The sequence below is a fragment of the Haemaphysalis longicornis genome, unplaced genomic scaffold (genome assembly GCF_048455015.1).
Source record: "Haemaphysalis longicornis isolate Haplotype H1 unplaced genomic scaffold, Haemaphysalis longicornis Haplotype H1 scaffold_2, whole genome shotgun sequence".
NCBI lineage: Eukaryota > Metazoa > Arthropoda > Arachnida > Ixodida > Ixodidae > Haemaphysalis > Haemaphysalis longicornis.
This window is the reverse complement of record NW_027526295.1, coordinates 99,837,127-99,859,251: the sequence shown is the minus strand read 5'-3', so window position 1 is coordinate 99,859,251 and position 22,125 is coordinate 99,837,127. Positions and strand designations below refer to the sequence as shown.

At 47.2% G+C, this 22,125-nt stretch overlaps 1 protein-coding gene across 1 annotated transcript in view; it reads left to right on the top strand.

Annotated features, from left to right (window-relative positions):
• The window catches only part of LOC144169052 (uncharacterized), a 49,012-nt gene extending 27,681 nt beyond the window's left edge, over nucleotides 1-21,331 (top strand). The window contains exons 4-6 of the mRNA XM_077698052.1: nucleotides 13,828-13,895; nucleotides 18,537-18,620; nucleotides 21,133-21,331. Coding sequence (XP_077554178.1) covers nucleotides 13,828-13,895; nucleotides 18,537-18,620; nucleotides 21,133-21,275 — 295 coding nt within the window. The 3' untranslated portion in view covers nucleotides 21,276-21,331. The remainder of the gene's footprint in view (nucleotides 1-13,827; nucleotides 13,896-18,536; nucleotides 18,621-21,132) is intronic.
• The last annotated feature ends 794 nt before the right edge of the window (nucleotides 21,332-22,125 follow it).

Genomic DNA, 22,125 nt, shown 5'->3' with positions numbered 1-22,125 from the left:
AGCTCCCTTTGGCAACAAGACTGCCAGAACAGAGGCCCTCGCTATGCATGTAGCGAATCAGAATAGGAAATGAGGGGCTCGTTGAAAATAACACAGAAATAAGGGTTGGCAGTCGAGAAAACCTCGGAAAGCAAAGGGGAGGATGTGGTAGATCATTGAAACAGATTAAGAATTTGGAAAGAAAGAAAGAAAGTGAAGAAAAAATGCCCGCCAGGTGGGATCCGAACCCACGACCTCCAGAATACCGGTCTGGTGCGATAACCACTACGCTACCGGCGGGGCGATTTTCCCATTCACTTTCTGGGGTATTTATGTTAGGTATGTTTGTTTCCTGTGCTTGGGGGTGGTAGCCAGCGCCATTCGGACTAATCGGGGTGAAGGGGACCTTCTTTTTAACCCCCGGGTCGTGACTCGAGTGTCTACGACATGTCCAGAGTGGTCGACCAGCTTTGAACCCTCTTAAGCTCCCTTTGGCAACAAGACTGCCAGAACAGAGGCCCTCGCTATGCATGTAGCGAATCAGAATAGGAAATGAGGGGCTCGTTGAAAATAACACAGAAATAAGGGTTGGCAGTCGAGAAAACCTCGGAAAGCAAAGGGGAGGATGTGGTAGATCATTGAAACAGATTAAGAATTTGGAAAGAAAGAAAGAAAGTGAAGAAAAAATGCCCGCCAGGTGGGATCCGAACCCACGACCTCCAGAATACCGGTCTGGTGCGATAACCACTACGCTACCGGCGGGGCGATTTTCCCATTCACTTTCTGGGGTATTTATGTTAGGTATGTTTGTTTCCTGTGCTTGGGGGTGGTAGCCAGCGCCATTCGGACTAATCGGGGTGAAGGGGACCTTCTTTTTAACCCCCGGGTCGTGACTCGAGTGTCTACGACATGTCCAGAGTGGTCGACCAGCTTTGAACCCTCTTAAGCTCCCTTTGGCAACAAGACTGCCAGAACAGAGGCCCTCGCTATGCATGTAGCGAATCAGAATAGGAAATGAGGGGCTCGTTGAAAATAACACAGAAATAAGGGTTGGCAGTCGAGAAAACCTCGGAAAGCAAAGGGGAGGATGTGGTAGATCATTGAAACAGATTAAGAATTTGGAAAGAAAGAAAGAAAGTGAAGAAAAAATGCCCGCCAGGTGGGATCCGAACCCACGACCTCCAGAATACCGGTCTGGTGCGATAACCACTACGCTACCGGCGGGGCGATTTTCCCATTCACTTTCTGGGGTATTTATGTTAGGTATGTTTGTTTCCTGTGCTTGGGGGTGGTAGCCAGCGCCATTCGGACTAATCGGGGTGAAGGGGACGTCCTTTTTAACCCCCGGGTCGTGACTCGAGTGTCTACGACATGTCCAGAGTGGTCGACCAGCTTTGAACCCTCTTAAGCTCCCTTTGGCAACAAGACTGCCAGAACAGAGGCCCTCGCTATGCATGTAGCGAATCAGAATAGGAAATGAGGGGCTCGTTGAAAATAACACAGAAATAAGGGTTGGCAGTCGAGAAAACCTCGGAAAGCAAAGGGGAGGATGTGGTAGATCATTGAAACAGATTAAGAATTTGGAAAGAAAGAAAGAAAGTGAAGAAAAAATGCCCGCCAGGTGGGATCCGAACCCACGACCTCCAGAATACCGGTCTGGTGCGATAACCACTACGCTACCGGCGGGGCGATTTTCCCATTCACTTTCTGGGGTATTTATGTTAGGTATGTTTGTTTCCTGTGCTTGGGGGTGGTAGCCAGCGCCATTCGGACTAATCGGGGTGAAGGGGACCTTCTTTTTAACCCCCGGGTCGTGACTCGAGTGTCTACGACATGTCCAGAGTGGTCGACCAGCTTTGAACCCTCTTAAGCTCCCTTTGGCAACAAGACTGCCAGAACAGAGGCCCTCGCTATGCATGTAGCGAATCAGAATAGGAAATGAGGGGCTCGTTGAAAATAACACAGAAATAAGGGTTGGCAGTCGAGAAAACCTCGGAAAGCAAAGGGGAGGATGTGGTAGATCATTGAAACAGATTAAGAATTTGGAAAGAAAGAAAGAAAGTGAAGAAAAAATGCCCGCCAGGTGGGATCCGAACCCACGACCTCCAGAATACCGGTCTGGTGCGTTAACCACTACGCTACCGGCGGGGCGATTTTCCCATTCACTTTCTGGGGTATTTATGTTAGGTATGTTTGTTTCCTGTGCTTGGGGGTGGTAGCCAGCGCCATTCGGACTAATCGGGGTGAAGGGGACCTTCTTTTTAACCCCCGGGTCGTGAATCGAGTGTCTACGACATGTCCAGAGTGGTCGACCAGCTTTGAACCCTCTTAAGCTCCCTTTGGCAACAAGACTGCCAGAACAGAGGCCCTCGCTATGCATGTAGCGAATCAGAATAGGAAATGAGGGGCTCGTTGAAAATAACACAGAAATAAGGGTTGGCAGTCGAGAAAACCTCGGAAAGCAAAGGGGAGGATGTGGTAGATAATTGAAACAGATTAAGAATTTGGAAAGAAAGAAAGAAAGTGAAGAAAAAATGCCCGCCAGGTGGGATCCGAACCCACGACCTCCAGAATACCGGTCTGGTGCGATAACCACTACGCTACCGGCGGGGCGATTTTCCCATTCACTTTCTGGGGTATTTATGTTAGGTATGTTTGTTTCCTGTGCTTGGGGGTGGTAGCCAGCGCCATTCGGACTAATCGGGGTGAAGGGGACCTTCTTTTTAACCCCCGGGTCGTGACTCGAGTGTCTACGACATGTCCAGAGTGGTCGACCAGCTTTGAACCCTCTTAAGCTCCCTTTGGCAACAAGACTGCCAGAACAGAGGCCCTCGCTATGCATGTAGCGAATCAGAATAGGAAATGAGGGGCTCGTTGAAAATAACACAGAAATAAGGGTTGGCAGTCGAGAAAACCTCGGAAAGCAAAGGGGAGGATGTGGTAGATCATTGAAACAGATTAAGAATTTGGAAAGAAAGAAAGAAAGTGAAGAAAAAATGCCCGCCAGGTGGGATCCGAACCCACGACCTCCAGAATACCGGTCTGGTGCGATAACCACTACGCTACCGGCGGGACGATTTTCCCATTCACTTTCTGGGGTATTTATGTTAGGTATGTTTGTTTCCTGTGCTTGGGGGTGGTAGCCAGCGCCATTCGGACTAATCGGGGTGAAGGGGACCTTCTTTTTAACCCCCGGGTCGTGACTCGAGTGTCTACGACATGTCCAGAGTGGTCGACCAGCTTTGAACCCTCTTAAGCTCCCTTTGGCAACAAGACTGCCAGAACAGAGGCCCTCGCTATGCATGTAGCGAATCAGAATAGGAAATGAGGGGCTCGTTGAAAATAACACAGAAATAAGGGTTGGCAGTCGAGAAAACCTCGGAAAGCAAAGGGGAGGATGTGGTAGATCATTGAAACAGATTAAGAATTTGGAAAGAAAGAAAGAAAGTGAAGAAAAAATGCCCGCCAGGTGGGATCCGAACCCACGACCTCCAGAATACCGGTCTGGTGCGATAACCACTTCGCTACCGGCGGGGCGATTTTCCCATTCACTTTCTGGGGTATTTATGTTAGGTATGTTTGTTTCCTGTGCTTGGGGGTGGTAGCCAGCGCCATTCGGACTAATCGGGGTGAAGGGGACCTTCTTTTTAACCCCCGGGTCGTGACTCGAGTGTCTACGACATGTCCAGAGTGGTCGACCAGCTTTGAACCCTCTTAAGCTCCCTTTGGCAACAAGACTGCCAGAACAGAGGCCCTCGCTATGCATGTAGCGAATCAGAATAGGAAATGAGGGGCTCGTTGAAAATAACACAGAAATAAGGGTTGGCAGTCGAGAAAACCTCGGAAAGCAAAGGGGAGGATGTGGTAGATCATTGAAACAGATTAAGAATTTGGAAAGAAAGAAAGAAAGTGAAGAAAAAATGCCCGCCAGGTGGGATCCGAACCCACGACCTCCAGAATACCGGTCTGGTGCGATAACCACTACGCTACCGGCGGGGCGATTTTCCCATTCACTTTCTGGGGTATTTATGTTAGGTATGTTTGTTTCCTGTGCTTGGGGGTGGTAGCCAGCGCCATTCGGACTAATCGGGGTGAAGGGGACCTTCTTTTTAACCCCCGGGTCGTGACTCGAGTGTCTACGACATGTCCAGAGTGGTCGACCAGCTTTGAACCCTCTTAAGCTCCCTTTGGCAACAAGACTGCCAGAACAGAGGCCCTCGCTATGCATGTAGCGAATCAGAATAGGAAATGAGGGGCTCGTTGAAAATAACACAGAAATAAGGGTTGGCAGTCGAGAAAACCTCGGAAAGCAAAGGGGAGGATGTGGTAGATCATTGAAACAGATTAAGAATTTGGAAAGAAAGAAAGAAAGTGAAGAAAAAATGCCCGCCAGGTGGGATCCGAACCCACGACCTCCAGAATACCGGTCTGGTGCGATAACCACTACGCTACCGGCGGGGCGATTTTCCCATTCACTTTCTGGGGTATTTATGTTAGGTATGTTTGTTTCCTGTGCTTGGGGGTGGTAGCCAGCGCCATTCGGACTAATCGGGGTGAAGGGGACGTCCTTTTTAACCCCCGGGTCGTGACTCGAGTGTCTACGACATGTCCAGAGTGGTCGACCAGCTTTGAACCCTCTTAAGCTCCCTTTGGCAACAAGACTGCCAGAACAGAGGCCCTCGCTATGCATGTAGCGAATCAGAATAGGAAATGAGGGGCTCGTTGAAAATAACACAGAAATAAGGGTTGGCAGTCGAGAAAACCTCGGAAAGCAAAGGGGAGGATGTGGTAGATCATTGAAACAGATTAAGAATTTGGAAAGAAAGAAAGAAAGTGAAGAAAAAATGCCCGCCAGGTGGGATCCGAACCCACGACCTCCAGAATACCGGTCTGGTGCGATAACCACTACGCTACCGGCGGGGCGATTTTCCCATTCACTTTCTGGGGTATTTATGTTAGGTATGTTTGTTTCCTGTGCTTGGGGGTGGTAGCCAGCGCCATTCGGACTAATCGGGGTGAAGGGGACCTTCTTTTTAACCCCCGGGTCGTGACTCGAGTGTCTACGACATGTCCAGAGTGGTCGACCAGCTTTGAACCCTCTTAAGCTCCCTTTGGCAACAAGACTGCCAGAACAGAGGCCCTCGCTATGCATGTAGCGAATCAGAATAGGAAATGAGGGGCTCGTTGAAAATAACACAGAAATAAGGGTTGGCAGTCGAGAAAACCTCGGAAAGCAAAGGGGAGGATGTGGTAGATCATTGAAACAGATTAAGAATTTGGAAAGAAAGAAAGAAAGTGAAGAAAAAATGCCCGCCAGGTGGGATCCGAACCCACGACCTCCAGAATACCGGTCTGGTGCGTTAACCACTACGCTACCGGCGGGGCGATTTTCCCATTCACTTTCTGGGGTATTTATGTTAGGTATGTTTGTTTCCTGTGCTTGGGGGTGGTAGCCAGCGCCATTCGGACTAATCGGGGTGAAGGGGACCTTCTTTTTAACCCCCGGGTCGTGAATCGAGTGTCTACGACATGTCCAGAGTGGTCGACCAGCTTTGAACCCTCTTAAGCTCCCTTTGGCAACAAGACTGCCAGAACAGAGGCCCTCGCTATGCATGTAGCGAATCAGAATAGGAAATGAGGGGCTCGTTGAAAATAACACAGAAATAAGGGTTGGCAGTCGAGAAAACCTCGGAAAGCAAAGGGGAGGATGTGGTAGATAATTGAAACAGATTAAGAATTTGGAAAGAAAGAAAGAAAGTGAAGAAAAAATGCCCGCCAGGTGGGATCCGAACCCACGACCTCCAGAATACCGGTCTGGTGCGATAACCACTACGCTACCGGCGGGGCGATTTTCCCATTCACTTTCTGGGGTATTTATGTTAGGTATGTTTGTTTCCTGTGCTTGGGGGTGGTAGCCAGCGCCATTCGGACTAATCGGGGTGAAGGGGACCTTCTTTTTAACCCCCGGGTCGTGACTCGAGTGTCTACGACATGTCCAGAGTGGTCGACCAGCTTTGAACCCTCTTAAGCTCCCTTTGGCAACAAGACTGCCAGAACAGAGGCCCTCGCTATGCATGTAGCGAATCAGAATAGGAAATGAGGGGCTCGTTGAAAATAACACAGAAATAAGGGTTGGCAGTCGAGAAAACCTCGGAAAGCAAAGGGGAGGATGTGGTAGATCATTGAAACAGATTAAGAATTTGGAAAGAAAGAAAGAAAGTGAAGAAAAAATGCCCGCCAGGTGGGATCCGAACCCACGACCTCCAGAATACCGGTCTGGTGCGATAACCACTACGCTACCGGCGGGACGATTTTCCCATTCACTTTCTGCGGTATTTATGTTAGGTATGTTTGTTTCCTGTGCTTGGGGGTGGTAGCCAGCGCCATTCGGACTAATCGGGGTGAAGGGGACCTTCTTTTTAACCCCCGGGTCGTGACTCGAGTGTCTACGACATGTCCAGAGTGGTCGACCAGCTTTGAACCCTCTTAAGCTCCCTTTGGCAACAAGACTGCCAGAACAGAGGCCCTCGCTATGCATGTAGCGAATCAGAATAGGAAATGAGGGGCTCGTTGAAAATAACACAGAAATAAGGGTTGGCAGTCGAGAAAACCTCGGAAAGCAAAGGGGAGGATGTGGTAGATCATTGAAACAGATTAAGAATTTGGAAAGAAAGAAAGAAAGTGAAGAAAAAATGCCCGCCAGGTGGGATCCGAACCCACGACCTCCAGAATACCGGTCTGGTGCGATAACCACTTCGCTACCGGCGGGGCGATTTTCCCATTCACTTTCTGGGGTATTTATGTTAGGTATGTTTGTTTCCTGTGCTTGGGGGTGGTAGCCAGCGCCATTCGGACTAATCGGGGTGAAGGGGACCTTCTTTTTAACCCCCGGGTCGTGACTCGAGTGTCTACGACATGTCCAGAGTGGTCGACCAGCTTTGAACCCTCTTAAGCTCCCTTTGGCAACAAGACTGCCAGAACAGAGGCCCTCGCTATGCATGTAGCGAATCAGAATAGGAAATGAGGGGCTCGTTGAAAATAACACAGAAATAAGGGTTGGCAGTCGAGAAAACCTCGGAAAGCAAAGGGGAGGATGTGGTAGATCATTGAAACAGATTAAGAATTTGGAAAGAAAGAAAGAAAGTGAAGAAAAAATGCCCGCCAGGTGGGATCCGAACCCACGACCTCCAGAATACCGGTCTGGTGCGATAACCACTACGCTACCGGCGGGGCGATTTTCCCATTCACTTTCTGGGGTATTTATGTTAGGTATGTTTGTTTCCTGTGCTTGGGGGTGGTAGCCTTTACTTTCTTTCTTTCTCGTGACCCCCCCCCCCCCCCGGCTCGTGACTCGAGTCACGACCCGGGGGTTAAAAAGAAGGTCCCCTTCACCCCGATTAGTCCGAATGGCGCTGGCTACCACCCCCAAGCACAGGAAACAAACATACCTAACATAAATACCCCAGAAAGTGAATGGGAAAATCGCCCCGCCGGTAGCGTAGTGGTTATCGCACCAGACCGGTATTCTGGAGGTCGTGGGTTCGGATCCCACCTGGCGGGCATTTTTTCTTCACTTTCTTTCTTTCTTTCCAAATTCTTAATCTGTTTCAATGATCTACCACATCCTCCCCTTTGCTTTCCGAGGTTTTCTCGACTGCCAACCCTTATTTCTGTGTTATTTTCAACGAGCCCCTCATTTCCTATTCTGATTCGCTACATGCATAGCGAGGGCCTCTGTTCTGGCAGTCTTGTTGCCAAAGGGAGCTTAAGAGGGTTCAAAGCTGGTCGACCACTCTGGACATGTCGTAGACACTCGAGTCACGACCCGGGGGTTAAAAAGAAGGTCCCCTTCACCCCGATTAGTCCGAATGGCGCTGGCTACCACCCCCAAGCACAGGAAACAAACATACCTAACATAAATACCCCAGAAAGTGAATGGGAAAATCGCCCCGCCGGTAGCGTAGTGGTTATCGCACCAGACCGGTATTCTGGAGGTCGTGGGTTCGGATCCCACCTGGCGGGCATTTTTTCTTCACTTTCTTTCTTTCTTTCCAAATTCTTAATCTGTTTCAATGATCTACCACATCCTCCCCTTTGCTTTCCGAGGTTTTCTCGACTGCCAACCCTTATTTCTGTGTTATTTTCAACGAGCCCCTCATTTCCTATTCTGATTCGCTACATGCATAGCGAGGGCCTCTGTTCTGGCAGTCTTGTTGCCAAAGGGAGCTTAAGAGGGTTCAAAGCTGGTCGACCACTCTGGACATGTCGTAGACACTCGAGTCACGACCCGGGGGTTAAAAAGAAGGTCCCCTTCACCCCGATTAGTCCGAATGGCGCTGGCTACCACCCCCAAGCACAGGAAACAAACATACCTAACATAAATACCCCAGAAAGTGAATGGGAAAATCGCCCCGCCGGTAGCGTAGTGGTTATCGCACCAGACCGGTATTCTGGAGGTCGTGGGTTCGGATCCCACCTGGCGGGCATTTTTTCTTCACTTTCTTTCTTTCTTTCCAAATTCTCAATCTGTTTTAATGATCTACCACATCCTCCCCTTTGCTTTCCGAGGTTTTCTCGACTGCCAACCCTTATTTCTGTGTTATTTTCAACGAGCCCCTCATTTCCTATTCTGATTCGCTACATGCATAGCGAGGGCCTCTGTTCTGGCAGTCTTGTTGCCAAAGGGAGCTTAAGAGGGTTCAAAGCTGGTCGACCACTCTGGACATGTCGTAGACACTCGAGTCACGACCCGGGGGTTAAAAAGAAGGTCCCCTTCACCCCGATTAGTCCGAATGGCGCTGGCTACCACCCCCAAGCACAGGAAACAAACATACCTAACATAAATACCCCAGAAAGTGAATGGGAAAATCGCCCCGCCGGTAGCGTAGTGGTTATCGCACCAGACCGGTATTCTGGAGGTCGTGGGTTCGGATCCCACCTGGCGGGCATTTTTTCTTCACTTTCTTTCTTTCTTTCCAAATTCTTAATCTGTTTCAATGATCTACCACATCCTCCCCTTTGCTTTCCGAGGTTTTCTCGACTGCCAACCCTTATTTCTGTGTTATTTTCAACGAGCCCCTCATTTCCTATTCTGATTCGCTACATGCATAGCGAGGGCCTCTGTTCTGGCAGTCTTGTTGCCAAAGGGAGCTTAAGAGGGTTCAAAGCTGGTCGACCACTCTGGACATGTCGTAGACACTCGAGTCACGACCCGGGGGTTAAAAAGAAGGTCCCCTTCACCCCAATTAGTCCGAATGGCGCTGGCTACCACCCCCAAGCACAGGAAACAAACATACCTAACATAAATACCCCAGAAAGTGAATGGGAAAATCGCCCCGCCGGTAGCGTAGTGGTTATCGCACCAGACCGGTATTCTGGAGGTCGTGGGTTCGGATCCCACCTGGCGGGCATTTTTTCTTCACTTTCTTTCTTTCTTTCCAAATTCTTAATCTGTTTCAATGATCTACCACATCCTCCCCTTTGCTTTCCGAGGTTTTCTCGACTGCCAACCCTTATTTCTGTGTTATTTTCAACGAGCCCCTCATTTCCTATTCTGATTCGCTATATATATATATATATATATATAATCTTTTTAACGCCTTTATTGTGTGAAAAGTTGTAGTATAAGTAGAATAAGGGTGTTGGGAAGTCATTACGCCTAGTTTCTTACGTTTCGACATGATAATTTGTAGCTTTACACTCTTTTTGTGCGGAGAAAAGAATGCTGACCGAGAGCAAAAGCCTTGGTTTTCTATAGTGTTGAAAGGGTGTGAAATACGCGATAAGTTCCGCAAAAAAAAGCAGCGCAGCTGGGGGTCGACCTTGCTTTTTCCGGTGTTGCTATGTTTAGCTAGGTTTTGCTAGGCTTTGCTAAGTTTTGTTAGGTTTTGCGATGTTCTTGCTAGCCTAGCCAGCCTAGGTGCTGAGGGATGAGGGCAATTTTGCAAGCATTTTAGGCGGATTTTAAAAGGATGTTCCAAGGTGTCCCTCACACTTCCAGCAGATCCCAGGGCGAAACAAGCTAGGGCGACCCCCAATTCTACTGTTTTTCCAGCCCTGCAAAACGAGTGCCATCTGCGCCATTTTTTTTTATTTTAGTATCCCAAAAAGACTAGTACCTTTAAAAAGCTATATTAAAAGTCCGCATACTTATCCGCACTTGTCCTCACACCCGAACAGGCTCAAAAGTAGGCTTCACTGTCAGGAAACCCTATCTGCGGTGGTGCACCCTTTACAGACGGCGCCGTCCTTATTTTTTGTTATTTTTTTTCTAACGCCACCTTACCTAGCTCCAGCTTAAACAGCTCAAATGGTTATAAATAATGCCAATTCATATTGTTTAGACATCATGAGGTACAAAACAACTATCCGCTTCTATAAAATGTTCAGTCAACCGGTGTAAACGGGTATAAAATGCCTCCAAAGGTAAAGGTGTATCAGACCCTGTTTTTTGGCGGTCTTTCACACCCTCGTTTTTAGTTTTAAGTACCCTAATTTGTAGGTGTACGCCCTTGTGATAACACAGGCGTAGAAATAATGAACACCTTTCTTGGTGGGTGTTGAATTGGTGTGGAATAGGTGTTTAATATTTGCTAAATTGTGTGACCTATTGAACATAATGACTACCTCACGATTAAAAATTATTGCAAGTCCGCATGCTGACTTGTATATGCTGACATTCATGATTCCAAAATTAGCGCAAAGATATCTGATTTTTGCGACCAGTCGACAGACTTTATCGGAGAACTTTCCGCCGCCGGCAATAACCGCAAGAAGAGCTGATGTATATCTCACTATCTACCCGCTCTCCCCATGCACCCCGTAGGTTTCCTTAATGAATTCATTTGTGATCCAAGTGTCCCTTGTGCGTGTTGAATGTGCCTGTATGTCATGGTACGCGCCCAGCTGATCCACATTTTTATGCGTCGCTGCGCTGCCCACACCCTTATTTTAGGATGTTAAGCGTCCTCACGCCCTTTTTTTTGGTATTCAGTAGAACATCCGTTTTTCATCCTACGCATTTTTTAGCCAAAACACCTTTTAAAAGATCTGCGCCATGAGACGAGATCTTTACACCGTTTTTTTTTTTGCCGAAAAGGGAGTAAGAAAGTTTAGTGTGTATATGCATTCGGGAAGAGGGTGTCTATTTTGGTTTGCCGTCTATTTTGAACAAGGGTGTCTATTTAGCTGCTCATGAGTGCCCGTACTAGAGATGTGAGCAGTTGAAAGAAATAACAAAACTTGAAAAAAAACAACCCGTTCTGATTTTTTTAACCAGAATATTATTTCAAAATTCAATCAGTTTCTCCAGGGAAATTTGTTGCGGTGCGACCAATCAGCAGTGAGGGAAGCATTTTCTCAAATCAATGCCTTGATGTGAAATCGTGCCCAGATTTTGAGAGCGGGAGCTCTGACTTGACTTTTTTTTTATTTATTACTTTTTATTTTTTATTTTTAATACATACTGCAGACCATGGTTAGGTCCAAGCAGGGGAGCACCAGCAGATAAAATACAAACAATACAAGCAAACAAGGCACTTATACAGGGGAATTCATTCCTCCCTTGTATCGTACGCGGAAAAAAAGAGTAGTTAAAGGTGTCAGTAGCAGCAAAATATGGGGCGAAAGCGTTCGGTCTGTGGTGCCCAGTAGGTCTTGTTGACAACGGTGACAAGAACGGAGATGGGTCGATCGACAGTGCATCATTGTTGAGTGAAGAAAGGAAATCTAGGCGGAAGCACTTTCTCCTGGATTCAGGGCTTGAGATATTGTTAGTGAGGATTAATTGTGAGGAAGAATCACTGCGTGAGAATTTAAATAAACCTGACAGCTTTTCTCAGAATTTTTTTCAATGTTACGGATGTTGTGATTATTGTAGGGGTCCCAGACTATACAGGCATATTCGAGCTTAGGTCTAATAAAAGTAAGGTAGCTGAGGAGCTTGACGTTTGAAGGCGAATATCTGAGTTTGTGTTTTAGGAAGCATAGCTTACGAAAGCAGATGAGCAAATATTATCAATGTGTAAATTCCACGATAGATTACTGGTTAGTGTGACACCGAGGTATTTATGACTGGTGACTTGTTTCAATTGCGAAGGTCCTTGTGTGTATTGATAGTTCTACGGAATTTTCTTTCGTGTTATGCGAAGATACAGTGTTTTGTCGGCGTTCAACACCATTCCCCAGTTCTTGCATCATTGAAGTATATTAGTAAGATTGGTATTAATTTCGCACTGATCATCGCAGCATGAAACATCCCGAAACAAGATTGCATCATCCGCGAACAACCGAATTTGCACACCAGTGGTAATTACATTAACAATATCATTTATATACAGTATGAAAAGCAATGGGCCCAGAACACTTCCCTGCGGAACTCCCGAAGTGACATCAAGATAGCCGGACTCTATCCCATCTATTGTGACCAGTTGCGTGCGGTTTGTCAAGTAATTTGCAACCCATGTCACCAGAATTTCGGGGAGGCCAATATTTCGCATCTTAAGAATTAATTTGTCATGTCGTACCTTATCGAATGATTTACTGAAGTCTAGAAAAATGGCATCTATTTGGCCGGTGTTGTCTCAGGTGTGTGCATACGAATGAAATACTGTAACGAACTGTGTGACGGTGGAGTACCGTTTCCTGAACTCGTGTTGAAAACCTGTTAAAATACTATGGTGGTTTAAGTATTCAAGAATGCGAGTGGCGATAATGTGTTCCATTAGTTTGCAACAAGATGTTAGTGATATTGGACGGTAGTTTTGAAAACATAGGGTTTCACCCTTTTTAAGGATAGGTAAAACCAGAGCTATCTTCCAGTCTTCGGGGAGCTCGCCATACATTAAAGAAGTACGAAATGAAACAACAAGAAATTTAGCCAGTGACTCAGCTTAGCGACGAAGAAATATATTTGGAATGCCGTCGGGGCCACATGATTTTTTAGTATTAAGTTTCAAAAGCATAGATAACACGCCAAAGTAATAAATGAAGCTAACATTATAAGGGCGATCCACTATGTTATGCGCCAGCATACATGCGCAAGAATCAGAGAATACACTTAGAAAGTACCGGTTAAAATGCTGAGCAATTGCCTCCGGGTCTGAAACAACAGAACCGTCCACTACAATTTCCTTCAGCGGCTTCACCGGCTTCTTCTGTGATGAAGCATGTACCAATTATATTCAATGCAGTGTTTATGAAAAAAATTTCAGGCACCTAAGTCTCATAAGTGATTTTAAGGCGTAATCCAGTGATTATCGAAGGCCTCTTCACTGCTGCATCGTGCTTGCGCTGCCGTCACTTTCACCTCCCATGTGGCACACATCCGGATAATACCCAAAAGCGCTTGATTAAAGCCGGATGTTTTAAAGCAGGTTGCCAGTTTGCGAGAAAATAGTTTGCAACAGAAATGGCTTCATGTGCTTTTTTTCATCACAAGTACAGAAGATTATTTGTATGTGTGGAGATTGGTTTAGGCGGCAGTTATGAACATTGCAAGAGAGGGGATGATGGATGACTTAGTGTGCGAGACAAGAGTTTCAATCAAAACCATTTTGTCGCGGGAAGTATGTTCCGCGTGAGCGTGGTGTGCTCGTCGATGAAGCTTGGCATCGAGCGCTAGAATGATTTTGAGGATGTGTGCGAATGCATGCATTCGGACCCGCCGTGATTACAAATCAGCACTGCACAGTAAGCAACCGCCCTTAGATTTTTTATATTGCGTGAAATATTGTGCAAGCATTTTTGTAGGCATTTTGTATAAAATGGAAGAAATAATTTACTGAATAACAACCTAATATTCAATAACGTGTTTTTCTTTAATTATAACACCTATTACAACGCTTTCAGAAAGAACATCACCCTACATATACATTCTGGACTTTCGCCGGACAAACCTGTTTTTTCGATGAACGACGGTAAGCTTTACTACGTCTCTGAACTGCGTCGAAGTGGATACGACGATTTTCGCCCTGTAGCGACGTCCCCAAAGTCAACTGTTTCTTTAGTGCATAACATAACCCTTGCACAAAGCGACTATCAACAAGAAAACAGTTCACAGATATTATAATAGGATTTTATTTAGTTTTTAGAGTACGTGCAGCAGTTATCTTTAGAGGACGTGCAGCAGGCTTGTTCATTACGCATGACCACTGCTGCCTCTGGAACCAATCATAGTGTTACCACCGAACAAGTAATGAAAAAAAAAAACTTAAAAGACCTTTCGGCTTAGACAAAAACGGCCTTAAGAAGGCTTTAAAACGTGTCGTAGACAGCATGCATACATTGGGTGCAACGTTCCACTGTTGCGAATAAAGGGACCCTGAAGTGAATTTGTCAAGCTCCCGGTTTTGCTTGCACTGCGTAGACTGGCTCAAATTAACACACTTTTCATCGTTTATCCTCTTGATAAGTCGGTAATTATTTTATAAAGCGCGAAAGAAGAAAAACTACCATGCGCGTTCTGCGGTAGCCGCACCAACTAAAGGCTGTGATGACGGAAGTAGATGCACCGTGATTGGACGATGTCCAAGATTAGCATTCAAACAAGTTTCGGTTGCGATTCCCTAAAAAAACTTGATTGAAATCATGCGTTATTGTTAAACGGGCATATTCGATATCACAATAATCTTCATACCGCGCTTCTTCCATGTTGTCGGCTGTAATATGCCTCAGATAAGCCTCCCAGGACGGCTTGGAATCGTAGCAATCACTAGCAGAGGCCTACGTAGTGGATGAATGCCCTCCGCGTCACCGCAGATGCTCAAATGCCATGCGCTTTTCCTCCATATTTGGAGCCTGCCACACTCATGCCTGTATTGTGAAAAGTGTGTTCGCACCAGGCCAAGGGTCGGCTGATTCTGGCCTGTGCCCACTTGCCGCAAGCAGTCGGTGCTTATGGCAACAGCATGCCAACGAGAACTCGCTAGCGCGTCAGTGTCAGCCTGCGCGCGTTCTGCGAACTCGCTCGTGGAGCAGTGAACGTTATGGGCCGAAAATGGTGACATCAGTATAAAAACATCGGCCGAAATCGAAATATATCAACTTACAAAAAAAGAACGTTCCATAGGTGATTCGGACTTGCGAGTTTCAAAATTATACACCTAGCGCCCCAGACCACTCGGCCACGGGGCCAGCGCGGACGGTAGTGGAAATATAAGGTACATAACGTATAACCCTCTTACACTTTTATTTTGTTTTAGCATTTAAATTAGCTGAGGTCCTTGTTTGTTGTATAGCGCTCGTGCAGTAAGCGTCCCCCGAAATTCGACGATGTCTCATGTGTAGCAATTCCATTTCTTCGACGGAAAAGCGTTCGCAGATGTGTGGTCGGGCTGCTGACCGCTGTGCTTGTTCACCCAGCGCAAAAAAGTGCCTCCTGCTCCCTAGTTTTATGCTGTACGGTAAAAGTTCCAGTTGTTTTCATTTCCTTATTACCTATATTGACTTCGCTGACTCTTCTTCCGCGTTCAAGTGGCCTTAGATTTTCCTACTAGCGTACCAGTCAGCGAAACGTCGCATGTGCGCTTGTGCAGCGTTTGTGTGGAGCGACCTTGACTTGGAGCTAGATACAGTGTACAAACGAACAAACTAAAGAAACACACATTCTTCCATTCACAAACGTGTCGTGGCTTCCTTTCAACTGAGCGAACGAATTGCGACGACCCGTCGGCGGCCGGCAAACTAAACGCTGGGCCGACTGACTCTGCCGGTAGGTGGGCGAGCCGTGCAGTAGCTCAGTCAAGCCAAGTCATCTCCTCCTGACGTCACATGAAAATGCCACAGAAAATGAGCGAGGACGCAGAGAGGAGGACAGCATTTTCGAATTGATTTTTCTACTAAATAAATTTGCGTAAACGCGCTCAGAATTGTCCAAACATGATTTATGGACTCCGGTCTACAATTTGCGCTGGTAATCCCGCAATGTTCAATGTCCTTTTAAGAGTGTTAAGCGTTGTCTGTATTATTAGAGATTCTAAATTTATTCTTGCGGCCAAAGTCTTCTTCGTAGTGATGATAGGGGCCTTTTTCCAGTCTATCTCGTGGCTCGTCAGCTCTGCATGTTCGGCGAAGGCATTCGATGCCACTTCTTTTGTTTTTACATCATAACAAGGCTGTTTTATGCGCGTTTCAAAGCAGCCCGTTTCGTCTACGTACACATAGTTGCAATTTCCACAAGGGACCTCGTATATTACTCCGGGAAATCTTTTTTTAGGAAGCTTATCCTTTACGTTGGTCAGTGTGCGTCGCAGCTTGTTTGATGGCACGTGTGTCACGTGCACATCATACCTGCGCAGAACACGAGCCAGAGCTTCGCTTGTGCAGGGACGTAAGGAATAGCAGCCCATTTCTCTTTACCGGCACTGGGCATAGTCTGCAAAGCCATCCTTGTTTCCACGGATGAAACAAAGGCGTCAGGGTAGCTGCAGCATAAGAGGTCCGGACGAACTCTCTTAATGTCGTTCGCCACGTCTTCTGGTATTGTGCAAACAGTATGGCTTCGTCGGATCAGACAACACACCAAAGAGCGCTTGTGCGATGCGGGTTCAACGGATTTGAAATGGAGATAATGACCAGTATGGCGCTCTTCCAATACACGTCAAATTCGAGGTCCGATCCAGCGCGTTTGACAAGTATGCCTGAAAACGGCAGTTGTCCATTTATCTCCTCTTCAACAGTGAACTGCATGGCCGCATTCATGTAGTTGATTAAGCTTGTAGAGCTGGAATTGGCGTTAGGCTAGGGCGGCCATTAATGGTGCCCATCGTAGCCCTGTTCCTCGTCTCAAGCAGCTCTCAGTCCGCTTGCGTCACGTGCTGGAATGGCGCCTGGTACACGTGCTTTGGATTAGGAAAGCGCGCATTAACAGACAATCCACAGTCCATCAGGCCTCGGGATGCTTCGGTCGAGCAAATCAGAACCACTTTGCTCCTGACCCTGATGCCGATGTGTTTAATTAAAGAACGTAAACATTGCCAGCAATGGGAATGGCGATTCCATTCAGCCCCAGCGCGATCTGACACACTGCGAACGAGCGGCGGCCTGAAGCGCTGGGGTGAGCCCCGCATACTCACACCATTTGTGGCAGTCTGATTGCGATTGCCGGAAAAATTCGGGTACTTGTGACAGTCTGGACGAATTCTTCGTTCCAAATGTCATCCGCATACATAGGGAAATAGAGGTCCCGGATAGTGGGAAAGGGTCGGGCGAGCGGCAACAAGACGGTGTTTTATTAAAAGGAAGGGCAGAATTCAAAATCAGATTCAAATTAGAAAGTTTAACGCACCGAAGATACACCTGGGCTGGGAGGCGAGCTGAAGTGGAGAGCTCTTGAATAAAGTAGATCACCTGGGGATCTATAACGTCAGCCGAAATCTCGCCACACCGAAATTTTTTCTGGCCACCTACACCCGAAAAGCGGCCGCCGGATCTTAACTGCATCCTTGGGTCTGGCAGCAAAACGCCTTGACAATGAGCCACCGTGGCGGGTAAGTACAGACCCTTGCGGAACTCCGCAGACTAGTACAAGGTATCCGAAAGTTTTACAATCGATGCGTATTGGAAAAACAGCTATGATGAACAAATTCTTGAAAAAAAAAATCCAAGATTTGTCGAAAACGTGCAGGCAACTTGGGACGTGTAAGATTGTAGCGGGGCTCACGTGTCCATACACCTTTTATATGGCCGTAGCGAGCACTGTCCTCACACGGTGGCCGGGCCTCCAACTAAAACGATAGGTGAGAGATGTTCCGAGCCGAGGTCTTAATCCAAATATCGCCGGGTGCAACCATTCAAAGGTTTGAAGCCTTCACTATGGACATGTAGAAATCATTCGCTATAACACCTTGCACACCTTCGATGTCAAGGTGATTGGGCGCAAGTTTGAAAGTTTACGTTGTGTTTTCCCGGGTTTTGTTATTCGAACAACATCCTTCCTCAACAAGGAGTCGCATAGCTGACTGTCGAGACGAATCGGTTCAGGGAGTACAGAAGCGGCACGATTTCGCCGTCGTTTAAATTTTTGCACATCGAGTAACTAATTCTGTAGGGACCTGACGCAGACCGCCGGTTACCTTGATCGATCGCGGCGAAGAATTCAGCCATTGAATTATCCGTTTGAATAAAATGATCTAGCTCTTCCTGGACGACCGTAACAGGAAGTGGGTTATTTCCCAAGAAGGTTAAAATAACTAAGAGTGTGCCTCTAATTTGTCTTTGGTGCTACCACCCCGGAAAGAAGGCGTTTCTTCCTGGAAAGGACAGAACATCGACGCGACAAAATTTTCATCGAATAAGATACCTCAATGTTGCATACGCCGGCGAAACGAAGCGCGCGCCTTATGTACGCAAAAAAGAGCATCGCTTCACGCTTCTTTTTTGCATGTACGGGGTGTCAAATGTTATTTAATCGAGCAACAATTTAGCACAATCACGACAAGTAAAGCCTGCATTTTTTCAAAGCTGTTTTTAAAACATATAAAATGTGTCTTGTTGTTTGAGATATGCGGTAAGCGTACTATACAAATTCAGTAATCATGATCTCAATGAAAATGTTTCAGACACCACGCTGTACACTGCGGATTTAATCTACACGGACTACAAGGACTGTGTAATTATGGATTTTCCGTTCAAGGGCCTTGAAGGTAAGCCGAAAAGCTTTCTTAAACCGACAACAAGCTCAGCTAAGACTATTGTTGCTGTATTTATTCATTGGCTCGGGGAACAGAAATTGGTGGCCTGGATATCGCTATCAACATTGCGGCCTGTCACTCTTTCATGTAAAGAAAATAAATATATATTTATGAAAAAATCATATAAACAGCGAAATGTTAAATACCAGAACCTAAACAATGGCAGCTACTGTTATAAACAATGCTGTAAATAGGAGGGCTATAGCACTTTGCTTGAAAGCAAATAACTGTTTTGCAGTTCTTTCAATTCACCCGGTGTGTACGTAAGGACATTTATTGACTGGCGTTGGCGCGAGGACGGCATTATGAGTAAATGTAATTGTAAACTTGCTTTCTCAACTAAACTAGATGACAGGAAACAAAGCAAACTGAAAGCGTAGTGGTAACCTATTACCTTGAAGGCGCACTGGCACAAAAATTTTGCATCTTGGTTTTTTTGTTGCGATAAGTATACCTAGTCACCTTCTTATCACGTGTGGAAACCTCATTTCCTTCAGCGGGCGACGGTTGTTCAATTAGACGTTTTAATGCATCCAGTCGCAGTTTCGGTATCAGCGGGTGCCTGGGAACGTGGGATTTCGTATAAATAAAGCTGCCCATCTGACCGTCGGACGGATATCACAGAGGAGAGCTGCCGTAGCACACTAGAATCCGCGTCGCCGGAAGTGACATCGAATGCCCCTACGTACTGATGTCGTCAGCCCCTGAATTAAAAAGCGACTGTGGACGTGACGCAGGTTCTCCTAGAGGAAATTGCTGCCGCGGCCGGAGAACGACGCGCGACGCTCGGGACAGTGGGTGGGAAGACGGGCGCTGGGAGCAGCCGGCCGTTCTGCCTACAGGTCTGCCTACAGATGTGTTAGGCTTGACACTGGGGCAGATATACGATAGCCGCTTTCCTGAGCGGCGCAGATGATTTTAAATGCAACCCACCATCGCATCATCAACTTCTTTCTCGTATGTGCTGCCTTGTTTGGGTCTTGCGTCCCATTTCGTGCAGCGGTAACGAGCTATCGTTTGAGGTATTTGCGCCGGCCTGCGCTACTTCGTGGCCGTGGCCGCCACCTGAACAGCGACCATGCGGCTCGCTCAGTGCGCTTTTTGTGTCCCCGGCGCGTTTTCGCTTACAGCGTAATAAAAAGCAATAAAAATGGAGTGCCTGTATACACTGTAGAACTTAGGTCACGGCCAGCTACCCGAAGAGCCAACGATATCCCGGCACCTCTGCCGCCAACGCTCGGATCGCTGGTTGCTCGAGAGCGGAAGAACCGCCGTCTGGTCGGAGCAGCCAGCCGGCGGCAATGCGGAAGCGGCCAACACAAACTAGTGACGTGTTTGGATGGTGTTTTTTTTTACTCCACATCCAGGGAATGTCGATTGCGCGATGTCCTCCGCTGGCTGCTCGGTTGGGGCTCGCACACTTTAAAATTGACTTTAAATATGTTCTGGGTTGTGTTTGTCGCAGATATTTTGCAGATAGTGGATGTGTGAACACACCAATCTATCTCCCTATCTCCGAAGTTATATCTCCTTCAAAAGTTTGTGTCAGTACCACTTTAAGAGAATACATGATTTGAAGCGCTTTTAGTTCCTCGCTCTTAGTGAAATTTTCTGTTACTTACCATTATAATGCTATTTTTCTTTGCGAGGAAATGGTGGATCACACATTTCACATGAGAACGCACAACCCTGCTTATTAGAACGCAAGATCTACGATGTTCCCTCTATGAACGTCATTTATCGCGTCGCAAATAACTTTCAGCCTTTGGAGCGCAAGCTGCGCCTTTTCGCTTCGCTCGCTCACAGACTAGCCGCTTCAGTACCACGTCACTTAGCGAGGGTGAAATGGCTGTATCGCTGCGCTTGATCTGTAATCTCCGCCCCAGCCCCCTCGAAAATGCGACGAGTCACGTGAATATGCGACGGTTTAACGGCTGCTTCGCCAGCGCTCGGTCCCTCAGTTTCACCATTTATGGCGTCCCGCCTGAGCTATGTGTTCCTGCCATTCAGCTCAAGCGGAATGATAAATCAAATGACGCAGTACCTATAGCCGGACAGCAGGCTGCGAAATTTAAAGCAAAGGGAAACTGTCGCAAAGCAGTGTGTGCATATTCTTTGCTTTCGCTCGTAATAACTCTTTAGAAGTGCTAATCCTGAGCCATATTCTTACATTTTCTCTTGCAGGTATATCCTCGTTTCGCCATAAGCAAGCGTATTTTTTACAAGAAATTCCTGCCACAGGGCAGGGGTAACCACGAACTCCATAAACGTCTTTCTTTAGGCAGCCAGCATAGTGACCTAAAAATGACCATTCTATTTTGTGCTTGACAGCGGCGCTTTGAGCTGTGTTCACAAGCAAGCATCTGTCTTTCGAATGACGTGTGTCCTAGTTCAGCCAGCCACTGTTACTTTAATGCTGTTTCTTCTAAACATAAGAAAGGTACGTCGCTTTTTATCTCCGCAGAATGCATGATGTGGATCACAAAGGATCTCCTGTACAGCATACCGCAACACTGCCTCGAGCAGTTTGACGACATCTGTCCTGCGCAAACCTGGATTTTCGATCAGGAGACCTGCGGCGAAGAATATTCGCCCAATGTCCAATGATTCAGCGTCACTTCCCTCTTTCTCCAAGCCTACACAATAAAGCAGCTAGAAAATCAAGTTGGTGCGTTATGCCGTTCCACTTATCAGTTTTTGATACCAAGGGTACCAAGCACAAGCAGTGGTTAATATTGTAACGGGAGGGGGGCGGGGCAGTTGACATGAACCATGTGGTAATGAAGCGATATATTTACAGGAAGCGAAGAACTATTTACATGCAGCCATAACAGCCCGGGCTGGCTGCACCCCCCGCCGAGCTTCGTCCTTGTCATTTTGTGGTGGGCCATGGTGGCGCGGGGATTATCCTGTCCCGTGACATCACTCCCCCCCCCTTGCCAATGACGGCCGTCCCGGACGACGCCGAGGCAAGTTGGCGATTTAATGCGGATGAGTGCTGCGATGAAAATGCAGACGAATCGCTTGCCGGCATGGATGACTATGATTGCGTTGATCATGCCTGGCCCAGCAACAGCGGTGGATTCAGCCGTGACGAAGCGCGAAGGTCCTGAAGCCACGTCGGACGGAAGGGCGGGGGAAGAAATCTTCGGCTTGTCTGGGCACAGCTCGTCTCAGCTGGTCCTCACTTCGGTCTTTCGGGCTGGGGACACGGGGCGGGGGACATCGTCGTGTTCTGGTCTCAGCTGGGCTGGGGCCTCCCGGTGCGGCTTCATTATCCTTGGCGGCTGCGTCCACGCCGATGCGATGCTATGCTGGGGCCAGTATGGGGATGACGAACCAGCAAACTCCACCAAATGTAACGTGGTGGCAGATGACACGAACCATGTGGTAATTAAGAGATATATTTATGGAAATTGATGAACTATTTACATGCACCCATAACAGCCCGTGGTGG